Here is a 25,615-nt window from a genome sequence, read left to right on the forward strand (position 1 = left end):
CACAACACAGACAAAGAACATAGCCATGTGACCTGGATGCACCAGAGTGTCTGTTGTTTTTGTCCATCTACATCTAAAACATGTGAAGAACAAGTCTTGAGCAAAAGAGATGAACAAACACAGCAAAAGTTACTCTGGATTCTGATCCAAAACCCAGGGCAATCAAGAGAGGTCCTCTAGAGCAAACCACATGGACTACTCACAGCTCCAGTGCACATGAACATCTTTAACAAGGAAATGGCAAAGATACATAGAGTAATGGGTGTCTTAAAGCATCCTAATATGCATTTCACCATTATGAAAAACAACTGATAGCATCTTTCTCTCTGAAGGATGCAGTAAAACAATTTAATGGCCAAATATCCAGTTATAGCACTACCAAATTTCATGGTATAAGCTGAATTTTTTTCATGTCTCAGCTTCGGGAAGCATTATGAGTGTACAAAAAGCCCAGCTTTATTCTGGTTTTGGTTTTACTTCAGTTTTTATTCTCCATGAAGCTGTAGAGAAAAACTCTACATGTCATGAATGCTGAAAGGCCAAATTCAAACTCATATATATACTATATGCATACATATATATATATACATATACATAGATACATGTGTATATATGCTACTTTATGGTTTGACAACGAAATGTTTAGAATCCAAAGGCTTGGCAATACTGTGATCATCAATGGCCAGGCATGGCCTTTGGGAATAAAAACACATATGGTTATTTAGCTGAACATGAAGGTACTACCAGTCACAAAAGTGACAGCAACAAATTCTTGGCTGCTAGAAACTGGCATGGTTCCACAGAGTTTCATAGATCAGCAGCTGGGTCATGAACTAAATCCAGAAATCAGGGAAAACAGAAAATCCTGGGAATGCAGACTTTTCAGCTTGCTTCACACCCCTCCATCTTTTGTTAAGCATTTTTTTTATTTTTGGCATTTGCACAGAAAACATGTCAGTATGTCTTTTACAGCACTCCAAGGAAGAAAATTCAAGCTGCTCTGCCTGATATTAAAAGATGTGGCATTTGGTAATATTTGGATGCAATCCAACTGCTAAACTGCTGAACTGCAGTTTGTAATGCAAGCACATCTTGAAGGGAAAGCAGCAAAAGAGATGAAAATGAAATTTATCAGCAGGAATAAAAGAACATGTGAGCAGAAAGCAGCAGGAGGGATATCCAGTGTCTGAGGATGGAAAGAAGGATACCAAGCACATTAGCAGTTGCATTAGTTTATTTAAACACAGCCACATAATGAAGCTGAGCATCAGCCTCATGAGAAATTGGAGGGGAGGGGAGGGAGGGAGGGAGAGACTGGAAACATAGCAAGTGGCCAAATGTGTCATGGCATGTGGAATGAGAGTGACCCACCTGGAACATGTTAGAAGCTGAATAGCACTGCCTGCTACTTACTCAAGAGACAAAAATGGAGTTGCAATATATGAGATTAATACACTTAACAAGAAACAAATTCTCCTGACATTAAAAAGATCATAGTCTGGTCACAAAAAACTCATAGTAGTGTAACACAAAAGCATTTAGCTGTTGAACAAGTCCATCTGTGTTACATATATTCAAGTGTTAATAATTAAAGGTGGGATATCAACAATGAGCTGATACTTTTTCCCAGATACTGTCAATTTAAATCCGACTCTTGCCATTGCTATAGCATGTTTTTGCTTTTGAAAGGAATGGTGAGGTCCTAGGAATATGACATCAGCCTTTCTAATAAGAGAACCATTGAAAGTAGAGCTGGAAGGGACCTTGCAAGGTCATCTTGTCCAGCCCTCTGCCCTAAGGCAGGATCAATTATACCCAAATCATTCCTGACATAAGTTTGTCTAACCTGTTCTTAAAAATGTCTGGCAATGAAGATCCCACAACCTCCCCAGGCAATCTGTTTCAATATTTCACTACTGTTACAGATGGAAAGCCTGTCCTAATGTCTTCCTTAAATCTCCTTGCCTACAATTTAAATCCATTAGTTCTTTTTGTATTCCCAGTGGATATGTAGAACAATTTACAACTTCCCTCTTTGCAGCAAGCTTTATATATCTGAACACTGGTATCACATTCCTATTCCTTTCCCTGCATCTCCCTTCTGTACTACCCACTTCTTTCAATCTTACAGTTCACATTTTCTAGACTCCTGATCAATGCCACTACTTTCTGTTGGAATTTCCAATTGGACTGTATCTTTGTTTTTTGAAGTATAGCGCACAGAAGTAAAGACATCACGCCAGCTAAGGTCTGAAGCAGAGGATAATTTGGTAAGATTATTTCCCGTTTCTTCTCCATGACACATTAATTTATAGAGCTAAAATTGCATTAGCTTTCCTCACACCATGGACTGTGTTCAGCGTTTAATTCACAGCAGTCACAAATCCCCTCCTGGAGAACAATGACCACTGAGTAAGAAGCTCTCATCATTTATGTAAACTGTTGCCTACAGAAATTCAGTGGCAAGACTCTGGAGTGTCCCACACTTAACTTCTTTTAATTTAAACCCACTCGCCTCAGACTACCTTGTTTGGGTTTAGCAAGGAGCTCAGTATCTAACAGTGTCATTTCACTGAAAGCAATGCAGTAATATCAGTAAATAATTTATCTCAAGTTGCCCATCCAGTGTAGAGGAATTCAGCAGTGGTTCCTCCTATTAGTACTGTGTTTAGTATATTCAGTGTGAAATAATCTGAAGTACAACGATGTCAGTTTAGAGGAGCTGGAGCAGCTTAAAATACACAAAATTATACATGAAAATTATAGCTCAGAGGGGTCCCAATTAGATGAAAGGTCTCTAACCTACCTGTGTCTTGATGACCATGAAGCCCAGGGAGAGGAAAGCTCTTTAAATCATCAGTAACACCCAAAATTAGGATGAAATGGAAATTGCATCCTATCAGCAGCTCTTTAGTTACTTGCCCAGAAGGGAAGTTCAATCTCTATTCATATCTGTAATGTATGGAATTATATTTGTCCTATTATATAATCTCAAAATGTGCTATAAGGAAACCAGCTATAGTTTCTCTTTCTGCTCTGCAGGCAGATCATTCTCTTTAGCAGCTGGAGTAATTTGCAGATACAGTATGAAGCAGACAGAATAAGGTTCCTCAGTTACTGGGGCATAAACAACAACCCAAAAAATACACTGTCATAAGAAAAATCTTAACTCTACAAGTGCCAGACTATTTTCTTACTTGAAGTAGAATTACAGGCTATCCATCCACTGTTTAAAAGCATGTGAAGCATTTAAATAAAATTTCAAAATTGCTCTAAATTTGACCCTCATCTAATTTTGATTTTTACCAAGTATTTTAAGCAATTTGGAATGATTAAAAATTTACACTGGAATATTAAGTGGCTCAAAGAACAAGTCTTCTAACTCCCATCCAACTCAGATACATAATTCCCACAGGTGCCTTTGAAAACCCCTATTTTTAATGTTGTTGTCCATTGGATAAACAGCTCAAACATCACTGGCTTTTTGCACAAAGCATCTGCCTGAAATAATTTATGAAAATCATAAAATTGATTTAAGTTCTTCTCAGTGCTCCATAAATTTTATGTAGCCCTTAAATTATAAAGCTGCTGCTGCTGCTGCTGCTGCTGCTGCTGCTGCTGCTGCAGCACTCATCAGAACAATGCTTAATCTCTTCTCTCAAGATAGCTGGCATGTCAGAAGAGAAAAGAAGGGACTCGAGCAGCTGAATTGTTTGTTTCAATTTAACAGGGCAGAATAAAACAGCCTAGATGCCAGGGCTCTAGTCCCAGTGAGACTGCGTGCATCAAGGTTTTATTGCAAAAATAAGTTGTTCTAACCTTCCCCTGCCTTTCCTTGGTTTTAAAACAGAAAATAGCTTTCATTGATTTCACAGGGACTCTTCTTGCACACATCATCAGGTTTGTGATATCTGAGATGTTCCCTGTCTAATTTATAACCAATGTGTTCTAGTTCTGATGTACGACAATAAAATTCTGCATCTGTCCAATTACACATCGGTGTAAAAATGCTGTGCAAACCTCACTTCATCCTTATCAGATAGTCTCTCTCTCAGTTACTAAGCTGTGTCAGAACAGGTAGGGATTTTTCTTTTACTAGGGTTTTTTCTTCTACTAAAATCAGAGATTTTAGGGCTATTCAATTTCTTAATCTCTTACCTTCTTCAGCAAAGATTGAAAGCATTTTTGGAACTGTATGAAAAACAAGGTCAAAATAAAGTCCTAGCATAGAGTAACTATGATTGAATGGACTCCTTTACTCTTAAATTTGACCTGGTAAAAAAGTGCAGACTTCTTTATTAAGATTTTGGCTTGTGCTAGCTGACTCAGATTAACAGTATGCTGCTTTTTCTGGCTAAGTCTCATCTGGAGTTGCCCAGTCTTCAGAGGCAGAGTGGTCTGGACTTTATTAGCCTTTCTATTTTCAGTGTTTCATCCTGGGGATCCAGAGTCAGCAGCTGCTATAGTCTTTTCCTTAGCACTGACTTTCCAGCTCTCTCCACTCTCCTGGTAACATTCCTTCATCTGTCATTCAGACAGTCGTCATCTTTAAGGGATGCATTTCAACCTTTCTATACTCACGCTTTTCTCCCACGTAACCCTGTGAGTTTCATCCTTCCTCATAGGCTGTTTTTGCTCAGAGGTATACAAACCATCTGTGCCTCTAATACAATGTTCTTAAATAGCCTCCAGGCAGATCTCTATGGTTTTTAAGTACTTCTCTTTGCCCTTCAGCCTGCTGTTAACCATTTTCCTCATAGTTTTATAATCTGCCCTTTTAAAGTTCGTTGTTACTGTGCTGTCCCTAAGGGAACAACTCTTTCATGATATCAAAACTAAAAGTGTGCAGTGATCACCGTTATCCTACAGAGGCTTGACAACACCTTCCTCTAATAACTTCTGCCTCTTACAAGGTAGCTCCCTCTTGCCCACGGCCTTAACTAATCAGGCATGGCACTGAGGACTGCCACCAGAGTCAAGGAAAAGGAACCCTTTGCCATATGGATTGGAATGGCACCAAAGCCACTTCTGATAAGAAGGATAGAACTGCTTTACCAGCTGTTGTTTTACCTTCAACAAAAAATTTGTTAACAGTGAGGTAAATAACAGTAAAGTTCAATTTTGTGTCATTTTCCTGACTGGTCCCATTCGTTTCTCCCAGGAGGAAGTTACTTCCCAGGGGCTGGCTCTGAGATTTATAGGTTCTTAATACCTTGAGGAAGTCTACAGGAGGTTGCAGTCACATATAACCCTATGGTGTGTCTCCCTTGGTTTTAATGGCTATCTTTGTGACTGCTGCCTGTGAAATGTTCTCAAGGAAGTGGGGTAGAAGGGAAGGTCTACAACAAGAAAAATGTCTTTGCAGATGTCTTGCTCTAGGAATGGTAATAAAGGCATGACACTGAAGAGGCAGCTGATACACCAACCTTTCTGCTTGCTGAATGCACAAAGGATTGATTTATGGCATCCTGCCACAGGAGAGGCCTATAGGTTATTAACCAGCTTCAATGGACAAACACTTGCTGAGGCTGCACATCATACCTCTTGTGCTGCTCAAAAGGTAATGACTCATCTGCAGGCAAGCCTGATGTCCTTGAGAACGCAGTTGGCTCTGCACAGCCAACTGAAGCATTACTTAGTTAATACACTACAGCATAAGGGAAACAATCAGCTGAAACGATGACATTGCTGCTTCCTGCTTCATTTTAAATCTGCAGCTTTCTAACAGGATTATATACTGAAGCACTGTAAAAAAGGACATTAAGTCCTGTGATGAAACTTAAAAAATGTGTAATTAAAACTGCTAAATACAGGCTTTTTCTTACAGGCTCAGTGTCTGCAAAACACAGCCTTTGATCCTTCAAATGATATTTCTAGGAAAAGTGCTGGACAAAAAAACTATCAGAATAGAATTCTGACTCATCCCTTCCTCTTCAGGCCAATGAAATGAACTTCTGCAGTACAACAAATTTGCTTGTATTTCAGAAATACAACCAGAGGTATGAACTCCTGGGCCACCTGCCCACATGTGCATTTTCTTGCTCATTCTATCTATCAGGAATGTAGCATTTTTGACGATTCACCTTGATTCCTATCATTTAGAGAAAGATCCTGGATCTTCAAAAGAAATTAAGGTGACAGAGCATCTCACCTTTCCTACTCGCATCCAAGCACCTTTGCAGTGTAAAAAGCCTCCATTAGATGCATCTGTTGCTGCAATGCTACTACAGTTCACCAGATTTGTTATACCTTACTGCTCAGCTAACACCATCAATAAATGTTTTAGCCTCAATCAATTGGGAAGTTTCAAGTATTTTATTAATAGAAGCTGTACAAAATTCCCATGTGAGGTAACAGGACGCATCTGACCAAGATTCCTGTATTGGGTAACAAGCCTTAGCTACTCTCACCTTGCTCCTCCAGCACTGCTCTCACATTTAACTGGACAAACTCCATGACAAAATAAATGCATATACATTCTCTACTACAGGGGGGAAAAGGACTGGGGCTGGGAGCAAGCAAGAGAGAAGGAAAATTTGGGAAAATTGTCCTTTCCTGTCCTAGCCTCATGTTCCATGTACTTACCTTTGGCTTCCCCTTTATAAGAAAGTTCTGGTTATTATTTTCCCATGGCCCATTAGGACAGGTGATTGCTTAAGCATTTCACATTTCTTTCCAAATGAACAAATAATTGTTCTCTTTAATCATGGGTTCCATGGAGAGTTGATAGTGTGTGTGTTTTTCCTGGTGTGTCATGGTAAAAACACTGAATTTTTACATGACTACCTGATTAAAATGCTTTTGTGAATCACTCACACCCCTTAATAAATCTATTCAATTAGTTATTGTTAGGTGAACTGGGAGTGAAATACAATGAATACAAAGGTCTCCTCCCGGTCAGAGCACTACAAATCAGTCGGAATAAAGGGAAGAAACTGGGTTTCCGCATCCACCTTTCTTTCCCCTGCTGTGTTGCCTAAACAACATATCTTTCAATTTATTATTTCCAAGTAAACTCAGTCAATTTATTTGCATTCCAGACATCTGTCATGAGGTTGTAGAGCTAGAAGCATGACTAAGGAAAAGTACTGCACTCCATACTTTAAGGTAACCCTCACTTTACTGGAATTCAGTCTCCCAAGTGCTTCACTAAAAATGGTGACTTTTGCTTGAATGCAAAACTATTCAGAATCAAACAAGATCTCAATCTTATTTTGAACAGGCCAGAGCAGCTGCATATTTGTGAGAGTTTCTCTAATTTTTGGGTAAAACCAAATGCCCTCTGGTCCTTGGCAAGCACTTATCTCAGCAGCCATGCCTCCTAAACTGCCTCACAGCTCAAGTCATGAGCTTCCAGGTTGTGAAAGAAAAATGTAAGCAAATGTATTGCTGTGCTGACAAACAGAACCTGAAAAGTTTAAGTAAGCAGCCAGTGGTTAATTCATTCTTTTAGATGAGTCTCAGCAAGTCAGAGTATCTACTTCATTGTTGACATATGCCCTGATATTCCTTTTGTATGCTGGAATGCTACAAGATTACTCATGGGTGTGTATGTGTATATATATATTTTAATGGATTCCAATAAGTTTTAAGTATACAAAATAAAAGGGAATACTAATCCCCGAGAAGCTTTGGTTCTTTACTTCTTTAAATTTCTTCATCTTTTATATGAAATGCAGACAAATTACATATTTACAAATGTAGCACATCCTCATGGGAATAATCAGGTTGTCCAACAGCACTTCTGTCACAATTCTAATATGAGACCAGTGCAACAAGACTTTAATATCCAGTTACAGGTCTGGTTTCAATTTCTGCAAAGGACAGCAGATCTATTAATTTTCAAAATCAGGGTAACATGTACTCACACAAACAGTGTGAAACAGTGTGCAGACTTGCATCTGATGTTATGCTGCAGGAAGCTGGTGTGTAGGGAGACAGGCAGCAGGTACAGGAGGCTCTAATATCAGGTGGCAAAAAAAAAATCTCATTCCATGTACTGAAGTTTTTATTAAAATATCTTTGGACCACTTAAAAGAAAACATAATTTATTGTTTACTACCAGATGAACAAACTAAAACCAGCTGTTTCACACAGCAACTTGAAATTTGCTCCTCAATGAAGCTTTACAGGCCAAATAATTTCAAATGTCCTGTCATGCAGCAGAACTAGTTTCATATGGTTACAGAAGACACCATACACCCAATATAATTTCAAAGTCATAAGTGACATTCCCACCACCTTGTTCTCCCAAATCCCATCAGCTCTCAGTGTTGTTTCTGTCCTGTTACAGGAAAGGTATTGAAATGATCACTTTCTTTCTACGCTCATCTGCCCAAGATTATTACTCTCCCTTCAAGACCCAGGGGTCAGAATCAGAGGGTCTTGCCCCAGGTTTGTGGAGGCAGGGGACGCCAGGATCCCTTTAAAAGTAGGACAACACTGACACAGGCCTCTCTTTCGTTCCCACTAGCTACTGAGAAGCTGAGGCAGTGCAAGGCAAAAGCTCCCATTTGTTCTGGTCTCTGGGCCAGGGAGGACTTTCTCTTCAGACCTTTTTTCCTTCCTTCCTTTTTCATTGCTGTCACCCAGGATGACCAGCCATGGCACCACAACTGGAAAAAGAAACAGCCCCTGCTCCATACGGTCACTCCAGCCCCCACAGCAGCCCACAGCTAAAGAAGAAGGGCGCAGAGTCCAGGCTGCCCCAGGCATCTCATTTTCTGCTGAGGAGGAGTCCCTCCATGAGTTCCAGTCACTGACCAGTTCCAGCTGCCACTGTTGATGGAGCAGCTGCCACTGCCAGGAGAGAGACCCTGCTGGGCGATGTGGAGCAAATGGATCAGCAGCATTTGACTGCTTTGGAGTCCAGCTTTCTTCATGTTTTGTCCTTGTTCATCATTGGTTGCTGTTTGGTGGAAGACAGACTTTTATAATCAGAGAGTTAAAGATGCTGTGATGGTATTTTTCCCTTTGTTCTCTCTCCACCACATGGTCAGGAGAAGGGGTTTCTCCACCAGCTTGTCTTTGTCCCCAGGACCACGTGGTCTATGGAGGCCAACATTTTTGGAGAGGGGTTTCTCTGCCATCTTGTCTTTGTTCCCAAGCACAAAGGGGATTCAGCACCTTTTTATCTGATGATTACTGTTATCCTTCAGTTGCTATTTCATTTTTTATTAAACTGTTATTTTTTCACTTAAATGTTCTTGCTTTCATCTCTGCTTATTGGTGAAAGGGAAGCAGTTAAAACTAAAAGGGGCAGTAACTCACTTTGGAGTGTCTGCCCTGGAAACTGTCTTAAACCAAGACACACACAGCTATAGCGTTGCTTGGCTTAAATTCCCTATTTACAAGTTCCCCCCTACTAAATTAATGCTTTTCCGCAGCTTAAAGGTAAGATACAGTTTTTTAAACAAGCTGAGATCTCAACTTATTATGAGAACATAAATAGTCAACTGGAATAAATATACTAAAAAAAACCAACCCCAAAACACCACCAAATCACCGAGTCCATCAGTGTGAAAACCAAAGCGCACAATCTCCAATGGCTTCTTTAGCATTAGTTGATACCATCAGCTAGAATAAAAATCGCTGTACCTTGCTATCACAACCAATTCAAATGAATTTGAATTTCTTAGACTGCATTCACCAAAGACAGGATCAAGACTACATGACTTTAGCAACTGCAGCCTCATTTACTGCAAGGCTCTGCAAAGAGCTAATCTTGCAAATCACAAATGCAAAGGTCGTGCAAACTTTTGTTAAGGTGTGAGACAGAAAACTTCAGTCTCTATTTCATAGCAATGAAGTGTCTCTTGAATGTCAGTAATATGTTAATATGTAACATAAACCAGGTGATTGGAGATACCAGGATCATAAAGTCACCTCAGGACAACAGGTAAAAACCACACAACTGTTAACTAAGGCTATTCAATATAGAAGAAATACATTTTAGTAATGGAGGGCATTTTAAAATTGATTGAAAATTCATAAGCTGAACATATACAGGTATATTTTGCTACACATTTGTGACCTCAAATAGCTTTTACCTACGTGGTTAAACTCTTTTAAAATAAAGACATGACAGACAGTTCCAACTTACTGGAAAGAAAAAACTTAGCTCTTGCTTATTTTATACAATATTTCACTAGCTGGACTATAATAAAGTAAGAGAAGACTCAAGACATCATGCTTCAATTTCTATGAAAGCCCTCAATGTTATTCAGGTCTCCAGACAGGCAAGTGAAGCATAAAAAAATACAACCCCTAATCATCATTTTCCTCATCATCAAATGAGAGAAGACTGCTGTTTTTTACTTGTTTGGCTGTACTCTGAGAAGTAGTTGCTTCCCTCTTAGTTTTCTTTGCTTCTTTCATCTTCTTACTTGAACTTACATTGAAGTCCAAACACTTCTCTGATGAACGTTTGGCTGGTTTCCTGAACATAATTTTTCCATCAGCAGGTTCTGGTTCATCATCTGTAACAAAGAGAGTAAAGTCAGAACTCATATGCACATGTTCACAAACACATACAGACCTTGAACCAAAATCAGTGGGACCTCTGGGAGAATACAACAATCATGAAGATGTACTTTTTGGCCATAAACTCTATCAATGAATGTCCTTCCTGTACATGCACCTGCTCCATGGCAGCCAGCCCTTGAAGACAATCCCCCTGCAGTTCTCCTATTGGAAATGGGGTTTTATTAACTAGAGCTCTAAATCAGAAGAGACTGTGAGCAGTAGAGCTGCACATTCCGTTCACATCCACTTACCAAAACAGAGAGGACAACTTCATAGGATCCTCTCACTCCGCTTCAGTATTTGTAAAATTCGTGACAACAAATGCCCTTATTTCAGAATTATGGCATCTCTTTAAATAACAAAATGGCACATATACAAGAAAAAACTTTTTTTTCCCTAATATATTCTGTCCTGCTGAGACAGTTGAAAAGATCATGTGGTAATAAACCTCCCCTTTATTATCATAATGGATGAAAGTTTCAGGGTTTCTTTGTATCCACAAAATCATCCAACTATTCCAACTGACTAATTTTGCTCTAGTACAAGCAGAGGGGCAGACAACAATCCTGAAAAGAAGTCCCTTCCATGATTATCAGGCAGAGTGGGAAAGCTACTGCTTAAGTAACAGAATCAGGGCAGTATTACTGAAAGATAAAGTATAACTGTAAAGTCATGAATCAGACACAAAGGTTCATGCTGCAGTTTGCAATTTTTATAATGTGTATGTGACAGAATGTTAAGAAGCCATAGGTTCTATGCAAGATATTTTTCCTAAATTACTTTTGTGAAATTCATTACTCAACAGAAATGTGTTTGACAAGATTATGTGCTATTTAATTATAACCAATAAATAACTTTTCTCTTTAGCTAAAATTCTTTCCTTAGTACATCAGCACTACAGCAGAAGACTTAACATTTCAGTGTTATCTACACAGCACTGTCTGAAACTCTCTTCAGTGCATTCTCAAAACAATACAACTAAAAAACCTGGTATCTTTAGGGTTGTGTGGTACAAATGAAGACATCAACTTCAGTGGGAAATTTCACATAGAATGCCTTAAGTTTCAGAGACCCTCTTAAAGAAGAAACCTAGCTTGAAAAATGAGGCACCAATTCTGTCAATGGCTTCTATGGAACGCATACTTCCAAAAGGTGCATATGGTGATGAGCTGGAGCACAAGTCTTATTGAGAAGCAGCTGAGAGACCCAGGGTTGTCTAGACTGGAGAAAAGGAGCTCAGGGGAGACCTCATCTCTCTGCAACTGCCTGAAAGGAGGTTGTAGTGAGGTAGGCATCAGTCTCTTCTCCCAGGAAATAGGACAAGAAATGGCCACGTGGGGAAATTTAGATTGCATACCAGGAAAAATTTATTCACTGTGAGAGTAGTGAGGCATTGGAGCAAGTTGTCCAGGGAAGTAGTGAAAACACCATCCCTTGCAGCATTCAAAGAACACGTGCCACTTCAGAACATAGTTTAATGGCAACAGAGCAGTGCAAGGTTAGTAAGTGGGGCTTCATACGGATCTAAAGGTGTTTTCCAAACCAAACAATTCCTTGATTCTATGATTCTACCCTAGTTTATGACAAAATACTACTAGGCAAAAAATAACTAACTAGGTTTGGGGAGAAATACTTCAGACTTAGCACATTAGAAAAGCACTGCAGTTACAAGGAGTTGGCAGCAGTAATAAACTGTAGATATGAAATGCACAGTTCTCAATGGATCCATTGTGAACTCTGCACAGAAAGCTTAGGGATTTAGATGCTGTACATGCGATATAGAAGTTTGGGAAGTGCCTACAGTAAATTTTGGGACGGAAATAGAACTCCTGAAAGCATATCACACCTAATGAATCAGAATACACTATGCATCATTTTTCTCAGAAGCTGGGCTTCCATTTTTGGGCTCAGAAGTTTAATAGCAAATATTTTTCCTTACTAATTGTTGCATTAACTACAATGTTTACTTGGAAACACAGATATTCTAATTTAAACAAGATCTGAGGCACAGTATAAGCCAAATTCTGAAAAAAAAAAAAACAACAAAAAACCAACAACCAACAAACCAAATGAAAAACTTATAAGAACTTCCCTTATGTGCAGACACAGCTGTCTATGTACTGGAGCCAGTTGGAGTGCCAACTGTATCCAGTACCCATATCACTGTGGAAATGACACAACCAGCTACTGGATAAGCACAAGGAGCAAAAAAATCAAACCCCATTGAACACTCTATAACAAACAGATTACTGCATTTTCTTAGAGTGGTAAGTTTAAAAACCTAACCCCTCAAAAATGTAGTTCAAAGCATATCCATAAAAGAAAACAGATAAACAGCTATGTATTTGTAATCCATGGAAAAACAGAGAACAGAAGTTTTAATTTTACTCACAACTGTCCTGCTACCCACACAAAATAATTTCATTTTGCCAACCAGATGGAAAGACTGAAAAGTATCTTTGCAGTATGAATTTAAACATGCAGTAAGCTAAGGGCACAAACAGCAAAGCTCAAAAACTCCACCAAAATGGTAACTAGCTCAGCTCTGACCTCCAGGGCTACAATACTATTCACAGGTCATTCTGCTTCAAAGGAAATTATTTTAGCTCTTGGCCTGGTTAAACACTGTCAAAATTTCATTATATGCTCAAGGACATTCCTTTCAGCTGGAAGCCCAGACCAGCTTCAGAGAGCAGTGTGTGTTGGCAGTGTTTGACAAAGACTGAAGCAGATGAGAAAACACAGTAGGCCTAGCCTTACCTTACCTACATGTGGAGAGAGTGAGGACAGACTACACTCTTTGAAAGAATTTGATATAGCAGTTCAAGAATTTTGTGTTAATTTGGTAAGATTGTCTTTTCCAGCTGGTAAAAAGACTTCACTTTATCCTTTGTAATTTTACCAGGTTCTTATGTGTCAGCTCTCTTTTTTGTTTGTATCAAAGACCTACAAAAAACTGACTTGTATTAAGCAATTAAAAAAAATAAAAATAAAAAGACTAAAGAAACAATCTCAGTGTTGGTAGTTTTTAAAACAGAGTCCTAATAAAAGACTCTGTTAGTATTACAAATTATGGAAAGCGGGATTTCTGGTAAGCACACTGAAACACAAAAAGTAAAATACATAAAATACATAAAAGCACAACAAATAATAAATTCCACTTCTGACAAATGAGTCAAAAACTACACTAGCAGTTCAAATTCCCACTGTTCTTAGTCATTGCTGCTATTTACCTGGACCACATTTTTACAGTAGTTGACCAACACAAAGCACAGTCAGATGTTGAGCTGAAAACTCACATCACAAGTGACATCAATTTAAGAAACCACAAAGTCAGAAATTTCTTCTTTTCTTTCAATTTCAATTTATACATTACAATAAAAACAGAAATGAGGGTCTGAAAAAGAAATGCTGCTCTTCAGTTTAGAGGGTTTTTTATTTAATAGTCATTTGTGTAGTCAGCAGCACCACTTCTCAGCAGTTTCTGTCCACATGGGTCAATGAGGCAACAACAGGAAATATAAATACCACTAAACTGTCAGGAACAATCAAGCCCATATATATCTATTCAAAGATAGAAGGTTAGGAAAAAAATTACAATAACCTGGCAAATTTCTTAATGGTTTCTAAGGTTAGAAGTTCATGTCAGCCACTTCAGATGCTCCTTCCAGTGCCTTCTAGCCACCCATTCTCTATGCATGCCTTTGGAAGCATTTAATCCAGGAACTTGGCACACTGGTGGTTTGAAGGTAAGAAGGCCACTCTTGATCTGTAGTCAGTCTCAACTGTTTATAAGAACACTTTTCCTTCCTTAAATACAGCAAATTTAGCTTTGATTTAGGCTCCTGCTATTTCACATATGATGAAGAGCAGCATTACCTCTGTGAGATGTATCTAACAGAACAGCTGCTTAAATCAGAACAGCCTGTGCTTATTCAGAAAGGGCTCCAATAGCCAAGACAGCAAGGACCCCTTGTCTCTTCCCTCTACTGTCCTTCCCCAGAACCCAGCATGTAGAATGAAACAAGAAAAATATTATAAGGCTTTGAACAAGAAAGGACACCTTTTGCCAAATTTGGTCATTTGCATGTCAGATTGTCCCAGAGGCCATATGAAGTAGATAAGCAGTAGAAAACAAAATCTATTTCACAGACTGTAACGAATGCTGGGATATCTTGCAGTAATTCACATATTTTCTTTTGTGCAAATTTAATTTTTCATAAGACCATTTTTCTTTGTCTCTGAACCAACACTGACAATTTTTTAAATGATGCATAAAACATGAAGCAACATCAGTGTTGATAAACAAACTACTTTTTAAAAAGCCTCTGAGTCTCTGCTCCATGGAGAAAAATATTTCAATATAGAAGGGCATCTTCTTATATAAGAAAGGTTTGGTCCTAAATTAAAAAAGATCCCTGTGGCTCTGCTTGCAAAAGCCAACAGAAAAGCTAGGATTTGTTCTGCCTTAGGAAGCAACTAAATGCAGCTAGGACATTAATCAGCTGGTTTTACCAGATGAATGCAAAAATGTGCATCTATATAAGAAAATGCAAGTCATGGGAACATCTGGTGTCTAAAATTAAAAATAAACAAAACAAAAACAAACAAAAACTGTAGCCATGTCAGAATGGTTATAGAAGAAAACAAAGGAGAAAGTTTGTAAATGAGATATGGAAAATTCTAGTATTATCACAATCCTAAATCTTAAGACAAGGTCCTTCAAATGAAGACAATCACTACAAGTATAAAAGAGAAGAGGGCAGAACCTCAAAACTGAGTGCTTGCCATGTTTTAAAAAACTGTTTGTACCCACAACAGACAGTTAGTAGCACATTTCTTAGGTTCCATCAAAGTGTCTCAGCATTGATGCATGCTGGAAAGTAAGATTATCAGCTGGGAAATTTACTTTCCTATTACCTTTTTAACTTCATGCAATTTCACTAATGATCTGATTTGGGACTCTGTAGTAAGGTCTAGTAGCCATTAAATAATCTGACTTTCAACTCTGGGATTAAAATCAAAGCAACATGAAATGCAACCAAGTCATGAAGCACCAATTTTTTTTTTATACTTCTTATTCTCAGAACTGACAGCCAAAATAATAAAAGAAATTCACATGTTACTCAAAACTCTCTTTATTAAACTGGGGTAAACAGCTATCTAAATACCTGTCTCAGACTAGAAATCAAAATTTAAATCTAGGTCAGACTGAGAGTGCAAAAATGGCCCAAAATGCATAAAAGCCTCCAGCAAGTTGTAGCACAGTCATACACACCTCCCTTCATTGAAAATTTCACACTGGCTTCTCTCCACAGCAGAGGAACACAGCAGCACTTACCCTGTTTATTCCCATAAGCCATAAAAAGGAAAAGGACACGAAGACCTCGTATTAACTGCAAAGGCAGATGAATGAACAGTAACACAATAATGCAGAACAGAGGGCAGCAGTCCCCAACACTCCTGCTACCTATTTCTGTGGATTTTTTCCTCCAAATTCAAGTTATTACTGAAGGGCTGAAGGGGTAATAAGCAGAGGTGACTAAGTCCTACAGGGACTCAATACTGCCATCCTCACTACATACAATTATGTCTTAGGAATGTCTTTTTCCACCAAATAAGTTCAGTCACTCTATTCAAATACACTTCCATTTCACACTGTGTATTCAGCTTGGTAGCTCTTTTGGACTTTTTTCACAGCATGGACTCCACCTCAATAGATTCTCATGGACAACTACTTCTTTTTGCCCAGCCTTACAAAACCATTTTTCCCCCTACTGTGATCACTCAAAGTTCAAGTTGCTTATATGAAAAGGAAGTCAATGCTCAGAAAGAGCCATGACATTTCTTTCCAATAAGTTGAAACTTCTCCCAATACTAGGAGGGTGAAAAGAAATTTTGTGAGGACTTTAGAAACTGCGACACCAAGCATCTGTAGGCATTACACTTCAATAACAAGACACCAGAAGTAAGCCCAAAGCTGAGCATATATTCTCAGAGGAGTTCAAGTCATATACCTGCTCAGACCTAACAAATACATATCTACCTGCAGAAAACAGGATGTAGTTTATTTAGCTTCAAGCTAACTTATGTTATTAAAAATTAAGATTTCTCAACAATCTGCTTTTCAAAAAATATAAGATTCTCAACATATTTTCTCCCACTTCTGTTACTGACTCCTCCATTTAAACCATTTGGATTTTAATACATATGTCTACACAGAGACAGCATAAACCTGAATTTTCAAATCCAAATGGCAGACAAAGAGAGAAGCTAAGCATGGCATATTGGCAGCCATGTGCTAGGTCTCACAGTGTGCTCCAAATTCAATTGGCAGTTTTTGTAAATAGCTGTAATGGCTAACCACAGAAGACATCCCATTTCTATCATTTACCTTTCTATTTTATACTTGTGAGGTTCCAGTTCCTATATTCTTAATTGTCAAGACATTTCCACTAGAGACAACATTAGCTACATTCAATCTGTCAAGTCTTCTGTCAGCAAAAGATAAAGCTATATTTCATCACACCCTGTGTAATGATTGAGTTTCTGGACGCTCAAAGCATTTGTGTCAATCATACCTGAATGATGAATACTGAGAAAAATTCTTAACATAACTGTATCCATCAGCTGTAGTTTCTCATTGTTACTGTCAAACTGCAGCAGTCCCTCCCACACCACTTCCATCTTTCCATTCTGTGGAATGGAAATCTGTAACTGTTTGTGATACAGAAACATTGTTTTTCTGGACCTTGCTGGTCTTTTTTAGCACTATTGTATCATCTGTTTATCTTGCTTAATATATTTGCAAGTCACAACACATACTGGGGTTGATTTTAAGCAAGAGATCACATGGACCACTCAGCTAAGTTCCCAATGTTCCCAAGCCACACATCTGCAATTCTTTCCACCGAAGCACAGACCTGACACTCTCTTTCATGAACTCATACAATTACCTTTTAAACATCCACTCCACTGTCAAATTTGGTTAAACTAGTCAATGAGTTCAAAAATTATCACAAGTGATGTCAAAAGACTATGCACTGGAATAATACAGTAAAAAAAATTAATTTAAGGGAGTATTTAGAGGGAGGATGGTGCACAATCAAGAAGCACAGAACTACATCAGTATAAAAAGCTAGACAGCCTGAATATGTACTTAATGACTTGAGATTAGGAACCACAAGTGCAAATTATTTAGGTGAAAAATTCAGAACTAATCAAAGGTAGTATAAAACAGTAGAAAGCTGAGCAAGTATCAGACCCTCTTTTGTGGGTTATCTCTTTGACTACACAAAGCAAGAAATTAGTATTTGAAATTCACCTGATTCTTTTGACTTTAAGGCCTCTTTGATTTGCTGTTTTATTTTCATTGCTTCCTCTGCAGTCAAGTCCCCTTTTTTCAGTGTCACAACTTGAGGCTGCTCGTCTTCCTTGTCACTGCCATTGTCACCGTCATCATCTGCAAGTGGAAGCTGTTCTCTCTGGAGAAGAGAGAAATAAAAGCCATTCTGATCATCACTCCAGTTGTGGGCCAGTTCCCTTTGGTTTCACTTTTTCAGAAAGGTTAGTGAGGAGACTTGGCACAGCTGCCAGTTCCAGGCCCTTCCAATGTGTTTTCTTTCCAACAAATCAGTCTCCAATTCCATCATTGAGACATCTCAAATTCTATCACTGAGATATGGTTTCCCATTGAAAACACCAGCATGGGAGTACGGGCTCCATCAATTAGAGACCAGAACAGCAGGAACGTGGAAAGCAAGGAATTAATTCCTTTTCTTCACCATCTTGACTATGCAGCCACTGTCTGCTATACAACACTAAAAGAAGCTTTTTTGCACGGGTCCAAATTTGAACCTTCTATGCTGCAGTCAAAACAGCACGAAGGGAAATGTTGGTGCATGGTGGCTGCATTATTAAACCTGGCTAAACAAATCACTGTAAGCAGCACTGACACAAGGAAGATCATACTCCTGTTTCTACTCCCTCAAATGTGTACTGGGACAGGAGAATCAACTGGGGTAATTTTTTATTTTTTTAAAATAAAGATTCTGGAAAGGAAACCTTAGTGCAGCAACCTGAAGTCTGGCAATATTAGAGGACCTGAAAACTTTGTTTTGTAAGGGAAAGTATAAGCAGCATTACTGTCATCTACTGAATATATATATAATGATAAGCTAATTTCTTAAGGTACCCTGTAAAACCGTACTTAAGAGGGAAACACACACAAAATCACATTAGAAGCAGAAAAAAACTGTGCCTTAGGAAAGGCTGCTTTTTAACTGGCTTTTTTAAGCTGGCTCAGACCCTGCTTTTGCACCCATCACAACACGGTTCATGACCAGGGACCTACAGCAAGATGTTTTGGGTTGGGTGGCACCTTAAAGATCCAACCCCCTTGCCGTGGACAAGGGCACCTCCCACTAGGGCAGACTGCTCACAGTCCCATCCAAGCTGGCCTTGAACAGTTCCAAGGATGGGGCTCCCACAATGTCCCAAGGCAACCTGTCTCACCACCCTCGCAGTCAAGAATTTTTTTCTACATATCTAACCTAAATTTCCCCCTCTTTCAGGTCGAACCCATATTAACTCCTTTTCAATAAAAAAAATTAGGGTACTTTTAGAACAGTTTTTGCACACCGCGCCCCTCCTCCACCGCCCTGGGCTTTTTAAAGTCCAGCTGAAGTTCGGAGATCACGGCTGCTCCCCCCGTGCCCCCACAGCCCCCTCGGGCACCGCGAGGCTGAGGCGGCTGCTCCGCAAGGCCGCCACAGCAGCCTTGCAGAAAAAAAACACAGAAGGAAAACCAAGTCACACAGACGATTTCAGTCAGTTTTAAGCGAGTAAACTACGGCTCCCCCTTTCATCACAAAACCCTGGAATGCTGTTTCCCTGCCGCTCGCCACGCAGAAGGCAGGGGGCGGGGATGGGCGGGCATAAAGGCTCGGGAAGCGCCAGGAAGCGGGCGCTGCCCCTTCCCACCCGCGGGCCAGGGGTTTACCTTGGTGTCCACCGTGGGACCGTCCCGGTACCCGACCCGCCGCTTGAAGCGGCTGAGGAAGGCGGGCTCGGCCGGCCGCACGTAGGAGACCTGGTTCCTCTTGCTCATGGCCGCCGCGCGCGCTTCCGGGCGGGAGGCGAGCAGCCCCGCCCCTCCGTTCCGGAGCGCGGCCCCGCCCAGCCCGGGGGCGCTGGAGGCGCGCAGGGAAATGGCGGCGCCCGCGCTGGCCCGGGCAGGGGGCGGGGCCGCGCCGCTGAGCGCCAAATTCAAAGGCGCCGCCATTTTGGAGCGGCGGGCGGGCGGGCGGGAGCTGCTGGGGCTGGAGTGACTATGGGTCCCGGCGTGAGAGGTGAGTGGGGGCGGCCGCGAGGGGGTTTGGGGATGTGCTCTTGGTTCGAGGAGTGAGGGGGGACCGGGACGGCCTCGAGAACTAAGGAGCGGTTCTGGCCTGGCGGGGCATTACCCGCACGGGAGAACCAAAGGGGCCCGGTGCGGCCGTGCGGGGCTCGGTGCCTCCCAGGCGGGCGCGGGGTTCCGCGGGGTTCCGCCCTGCGGTGCCCCGGACAGAGCGCTGCCCCGGTGCTGTCGCGGTACCTGGGGGTCGGCTCTTTCCCAGAATCACGGATTAAGCTGAGTCCGGAGGGATCCACAAGGATCGTCGAGCCCAAGTCCTGGCCCTGCACAGGACCGTCCCCGAGAGTCACACCATGTGCCCGAGAGTGTTGTCCAAACACTTCTTGAGCTCTGTCAGGCTCGGTGTTGTGACCGCTTCCCTGGGGAGCTTATTCCAATGTCCAACCACCCTCGGAGTGAGGAACCTTTTTCTAACATCCAGCCCAAATCGCCCCTGACACGACTCCAGGCTATTCCCTGAGCTCTGCAAGTACCTGTCGGTCTGATTTCGGTTTTTAAATGCGCTCCTTTCCTTGATAACTTGTGCAATTGAAGAATAATTTGCTTAATTAGAGGGAAAACTACTTCTCAGATGTCGAGTAAGGTAAAACAGCGCGTAAAAAGCTCATGCAGCAGCAGGATATTTAAGTAGTATGCATGTCAAAGAGAAGGTTAGCATCTTTGCACATCATTGTTCATTCTGCTGTTAAAGGCGATCCTCCTACAAAAAACCCCTGTAGTTTTAAAGATTTTATAGATACTTTATTATTGGAATATTTTGTCTTTCATTGTTATTTTGCCTATTTTCTAAATGCAATTTTGTTACATAGTATTTTGATTCTATTACGTACTTTCATGTGAGATTTCACTCTTAAGTAAAAAATAAGTCACTTTATGTACTGTGGGGTAATATGTGCTATCTACTTGAAATATGAAGCTGTGCAAAATGAGGCTAAATCACAGAATCAATGAGGTTGGAAAATACCTCTGAGATCATGGAATCCAACCCATAGCTGACCAACACCTTGTCAACCAGGCCATGGCACTGAGTGCCACTCTAAGCATCTCCAACCACGGCGACTCCAGCACCTCCCTGGGCAGCCCATTCAGACATTCCTGCTGATGTCCAACCTGAACCTCCTCTGGCACAGCTTGAGGCTGTGTCCTCTTATCCTGTCACATGGCAGAAGTGTCCAACCCTAACCTGGCTACAACCTCCTTCCAGGCAGTTGTAGAGTGATAAGGTCTTCCAGAGCCTCCTTTTTGCCAGGCTGAACAAATGACACATTGACAAATGTGTGCATCTTCGCATTAAAGGACTGGAGCTTTCTCTACTTCTGTAACTTCTGTAATCTTTCTGCCAAAGGAAGATAATTACCAAATATTTTCATGTGGTTCTGTTCATGCACAAAGCAGAAATTTATAAGTCTCTCCATTTACTTCCCTCTGTACTGCTTGCAGTATTTTCTGTTTAGGTGGGGAGTTTTGAGTAGTAATTTTATTTTAATTTTTGTGTCTCTCTTTTCTTTTGTAGGAGATTTGCGTGACTCTTCAATATCTTTGTTGAACTCACCTAGGTAAAGTAATTTTGGCTAGTTCCCATATATTATTAATCACATTGCACAGAAAGTGCAAACAAAACCTAGCATAACTTTGTGAGATAATTTAAAATTTTTTCTTCCAATCTTTACCTGCTTAAGGTCGCTGCCTTTCTCTCCTAACATCCTTACATGCTTAAAATAAAATGTACTCATAAGAATACTGTTGTGCTGACATGTTGGGTTCCTCTTGGAATGTTTCCATGCAATAAATTTTCATTTGTTTGCTAATTCTGCAGCTGGACTCTAGAGTTCATATGTAGAAATATCACACTAGAAACTTCAGTCCTGTGAGGAAGCCCTAAACTAACACCAAAAAGCCCTCCAAGTGTAAACTGCCACAACTCAGTATTCTGAGTTGTTATACAATGAAAGAACAGTTGGCAAATTAATTTGGTGTGTCTTAAATCCATTATAAAATTTTCCCTTTCTCAGCTGCTGCTTATGTTCTTAGGCCTTTCCTCTGCCACTACCCAACTGCACATTTCATTCATGAATACCCTTCCTCACTTTTAAAACTGTTATCTTTCTCTCACTTGTATACCAAAACTAAAAATAGCAGTTATAACATCCTCCTGCTAAAACTTTTGGAAAAGAATGAAGTTAAGTAAATCCAAGTTTGCTACCACTTCATGTAAGAATTTAATTCTTTAATATTTTATGGGTGTATTGGTATTTATGGCAGAACTCTTCAAAGCCTTTATGTGAGTCATGCACAGTTACTTATTAAAGATGATAAATGTGATGAAATTGGTTAGGGATATTTTAGATGCTATGCTTCATTTGATTCATTGATCAAAAATTGATTCTTTTTCCCAGTCTTGTGAGCACCAAAGAAAAATGCTAACAATTTTTTGCTGGACTGTAGCATTATCTGATCCATTGGTCCATTAAAACTTCCAAGAGAAAGAAGGGCATATCATGTTTGCTGTGTAATGTGTTCTTTTAGGCCTCAAATTAGGCACCACATCAATAAACTGCATGTTCTTTGTTTTTAAAATCTGCCACATTTTTACCTTTAATGATTTCATCTACAAATAATATGGTTTTCAGACAGACTTTTGTAAGACTTCTCATGCTTAATCTGATTGTTGTGATTTAATTTTATCAGACAGCTGATTTATTTGGAAGTAGTCTAATACACAAATATTTATTTAGTGTTGAAGGTGATGCCATCAAAGTTTTTGTAAGGGTGCGTCCCCCTTCAGACAGAGCTGCATTGACCGATGGAGATCATGGCCTGTGTTTATCTGTTCTTTCATCAAATACCATCCGCCTGCATTCAAAGCCTGAGCCAAAGATCTTCACTTTTGATTATGTTGCAAATATGGAAACAACACAGGTAATCGTTTCCAGAATCTCATAACTACTGCTATTTTCACCCAAGTTTTGGCAACTACTTTAGAAAGGCTAAGCCTTTCTAAAGATGCAGTGCATTAGGTCTAATTTTTGGAGTGGTCATGTGTGGCAATATGTCATTATAGTACAGAATGCTGCACTAAATTCTGCTGTCTAATGGTTTTGATGTGATTTTTTTTTTTAGCTGTTAATTTCTTTAATTGGAGTTTGAATTAAAATTGATAGGTTTGTTTGTAAACATTGTGGTAACAACACAGAGAGAAAATAAATCTGCCTATTGAGACAAATGTATAAAAATAACTGGCAGTTAGTAGCTGATATTAAGATGTGATTTCACAAAATCAGAGTATGCTGAGTTAAAAGGGACTCACAAGGATCATCCCAGCTCTGTACGTTTGTATTTAAGGAACTTTTGAGTTTATATTCAATTTACTATATTTCCTTCTTATACTTTTGCCTTTTAAATGGATGCATTGCTCACCTGGGGCAAGCAATACTGGAAAGAAAATCCTTCAATTTAATTTCTATAATGTAGTGTTTGACATTGTGAACATAATTTAAATTCTGCTAAGACTCCCAATTCCATTTAATTTCTGTTTAAAAAAACCAAACAAAACAACCTCACCTGCTGTAGGCTATTATTTGTAGCTAGGCTCTTCTTGCAGATATAAGAAAAATGTGGAGATAGATGAGACTAAGTTGTGCAGGTCTGTTGAATGTGCTATTGTGCAGTAGCAAATGTTGAAACCTAGATTTTAAAGTGTCACAGGTACCTGGCCTACTGATGGTATAAACTGCATAACATAATCAAAACCACTGGATCAAAATTATTATTATGTATTTGGAAGCTGTTACTATGATGCTGAATTTTATTATTTCTCTTGAAGTTTATCAAGGAATACCATTTTTTCAGAGAGAGTGATTTATATCACAAGGACTTAAGGTGTATAGATTTTCTGAGAATTCCAGAGACCATAGTACATGTCTAACCTTAAGGAATGCATCTATTATATACCATAAAGTTATGGCATAGGAAACACCGATATAAAAGATACTTAAACAGGTGGTGCCAAGTACCTTCTCTTTCCCTTGTCCCCAGGAGTCTGTGTTCTCAAGTGTGGCTAAAAACATTGTTGAATCTTGTATGAATGGCTACAATGGAACCATCTTTGCATAGTAAGTGATTTTGTAGTAATTTGTCATTTCATAGCAATGGTGACATTTAAGGAGAGAGTGCTAATAAGCAGCTGGGGTTCTAAGAGCCAGAGCCTGCCTAATCTTACAGTAAATTTTAAAAGTGCTTCCTTACTGCAGCGCAGCATAAGGAATGTTCTTGCAGTATTAGATGGTACTCCTTGCCCCTCTTTTGGAGGAATCTGTATGTAGCTGTTATGCTTTTAACACTTAAGGCTAATAATGCAGATGTAAACTCATTTCAATCTTATTATTATTGACTTAAAATGTAGGAGTTTCATTGTACTATTAAAGCTAGTGGGTTTCAGTATGTCTATGGTAAAATGGAGTGAAAATTGTTTTAACTTGATATTTGGTCAGCTCAGCCCTTGAGTGACTCTTGGCTGCCTGTGGGGAAACTCATGAATGATAATTTTTACTTTTAGAATATTTTTAAGGTAGAAATATATCCATGACTAGTGGTGTGAATATTATTATATTAACAGAATATTTTTTCATTTTGAAAACTGGGGAAGCACTTTGGTCAGAAAATGCTGACTTAAAGGGCTCATCTAATCAAAACCTTATTGGGTTTTTTTTAGTGTAGCACAGCTTTTGCAAAACTATAAGGTCCACTTTGTCACAATATATAAATGTGGAAAAATGAAATTGCCCTGAAGTTTCTCTATCATGATTAATAACTATATTAGGAAAAAACCCCTAAAATAAAAAAAATACTTCTAAGTCAAATATATCCTTATGTGCACTACTGACTGGCATAAAACTCAAAAAGTTTGAGCCAAAAATTAGTTTTATGTATATATTTCAAAGTCTTCATTTTATTGCTAACTTTCCAACAGAAACGAGGAAAAAGATGGTGGGTGGTAGGGGAGACAAAACAGGATTTATCTAAAGAGATTCCTTGGTAAATTTGCTGATCTATTTTTATACCTTTTTAGCTGACTGATTTCTCAGCCTGCTTCTATCTCCTTATATTCAGTTTAGAAAATTATTTGTTTGCTTGTTTTAAGCATTGACTTCTAAAAAGGTGCAGGTTAATGAAAAATTCAGAATAAAGTTTAACCTTAATTTTTCTTTTTGTTAGTGGCCAGACTGGGTCAGGAAAAACCTTTACTATGATGGGTAAGTGCATGAGAGATTAATCATCTTTCAGTGGTTTCTTAATTTTTTTTTTTGTCTTGAGCATGTCAACTGCTACTCTTGAGCAATTAATTATTTTTTTAATTAAAAAAATCTCTCTAGGACCATCTGATTCTGATAATTTCACTCACAGTCTGAGAGGTGTGATTCCACGGAGCTTTGAATACCTATTTTTTCTAATCGAGCGAGAAAAGGAAAAGGTATGTTTATTTTATAATTACTATTGCAGTAAAGTAATTGTCTCAGTAAAGATAAGGTTGGTAAACTTAAAAGCCATGAAGTTACCAAGATTATTGCCATCTTGCCTCAAATGTATTAATGAGAAATGCTTACATCTAGTACTCTACCAATTAGAGTACAGTTTCTTCAGACACAAGTGTGCTTATATTTTGAGTCTAAAAATGCA

General features: G+C 39.3%; 2 protein-coding genes across 3 annotated transcripts in view; one reads left to right on the forward strand and one right to left on the reverse strand.

Moving 5' to 3' along the window:
- Positions 1-7,990: 7,990 nt before the first annotated feature.
- On the reverse strand, positions 7,991-19,665 carry KIAA1143 (KIAA1143 ortholog). Its single transcript, XM_015619922.3, has 3 exons — positions 19,526-19,665; positions 17,849-18,008; positions 7,991-10,478 (listed from the first exon to the last, which is right to left on the reverse strand). The coding sequence occupies exons 1-3, from the start codon at positions 19,631-19,633 to the stop codon at positions 10,267-10,269; spliced, it is 480 nt and encodes a 159-aa protein (XP_015475408.1). The 5' UTR covers positions 19,634-19,665; the 3' UTR covers positions 7,991-10,266.
- Positions 19,666-19,810: 145 nt separating this feature from the next.
- KIF15 (kinesin family member 15) overlaps positions 19,811-25,615 on the forward strand; it is a 34,865-nt gene continuing 29,060 nt past the window's right edge. For both annotated transcript variants that reach the window (XM_015619831.1, XM_015619832.1), the window contains exons 1-6: positions 19,811-19,874; positions 21,453-21,495; positions 22,675-22,858; positions 23,975-24,051; positions 25,154-25,191; positions 25,312-25,409. In XM_015619831.1, the coding sequence (XP_015475317.1) occupies positions 19,856-19,874; positions 21,453-21,495; positions 22,675-22,858; positions 23,975-24,051; positions 25,154-25,191; positions 25,312-25,409 (459 nt within the window). In that variant the 5' untranslated portion in view covers positions 19,811-19,855. The remainder of the gene's footprint in view (positions 19,875-21,452; positions 21,496-22,674; positions 22,859-23,974; positions 24,052-25,153; positions 25,192-25,311; positions 25,410-25,615) is intronic.

This window comes from Parus major, chromosome 2, assembly GCF_001522545.3.
Source record: "Parus major isolate Abel chromosome 2, Parus_major1.1, whole genome shotgun sequence".
NCBI classification, from domain to species: domain Eukaryota; kingdom Metazoa; phylum Chordata; class Aves; order Passeriformes; family Paridae; genus Parus; species Parus major.

Coding starts and splice junctions, on each gene's coding strand:
- KIAA1143 (XM_015619922.3), bottom strand. CDS start 19,633: ATGAGCAAGAGGAACCAGGTCTCCTACGTGCGGCCGGCCGAGCCCGCC. Junction 18,009..19,525: donor GTCCCACGGTGGACACCAAG/GTAAACCCCTGG, acceptor TCTCTTCTCCAG/AGAGAACAGCTTCCACTTGC. Junction 10,479..17,848: donor CTTAAAGTCAAAAGAATCAG/GTGAATTTCAAA, acceptor TCTTTGTTACAG/ATGATGAACCAGAACCTGCT.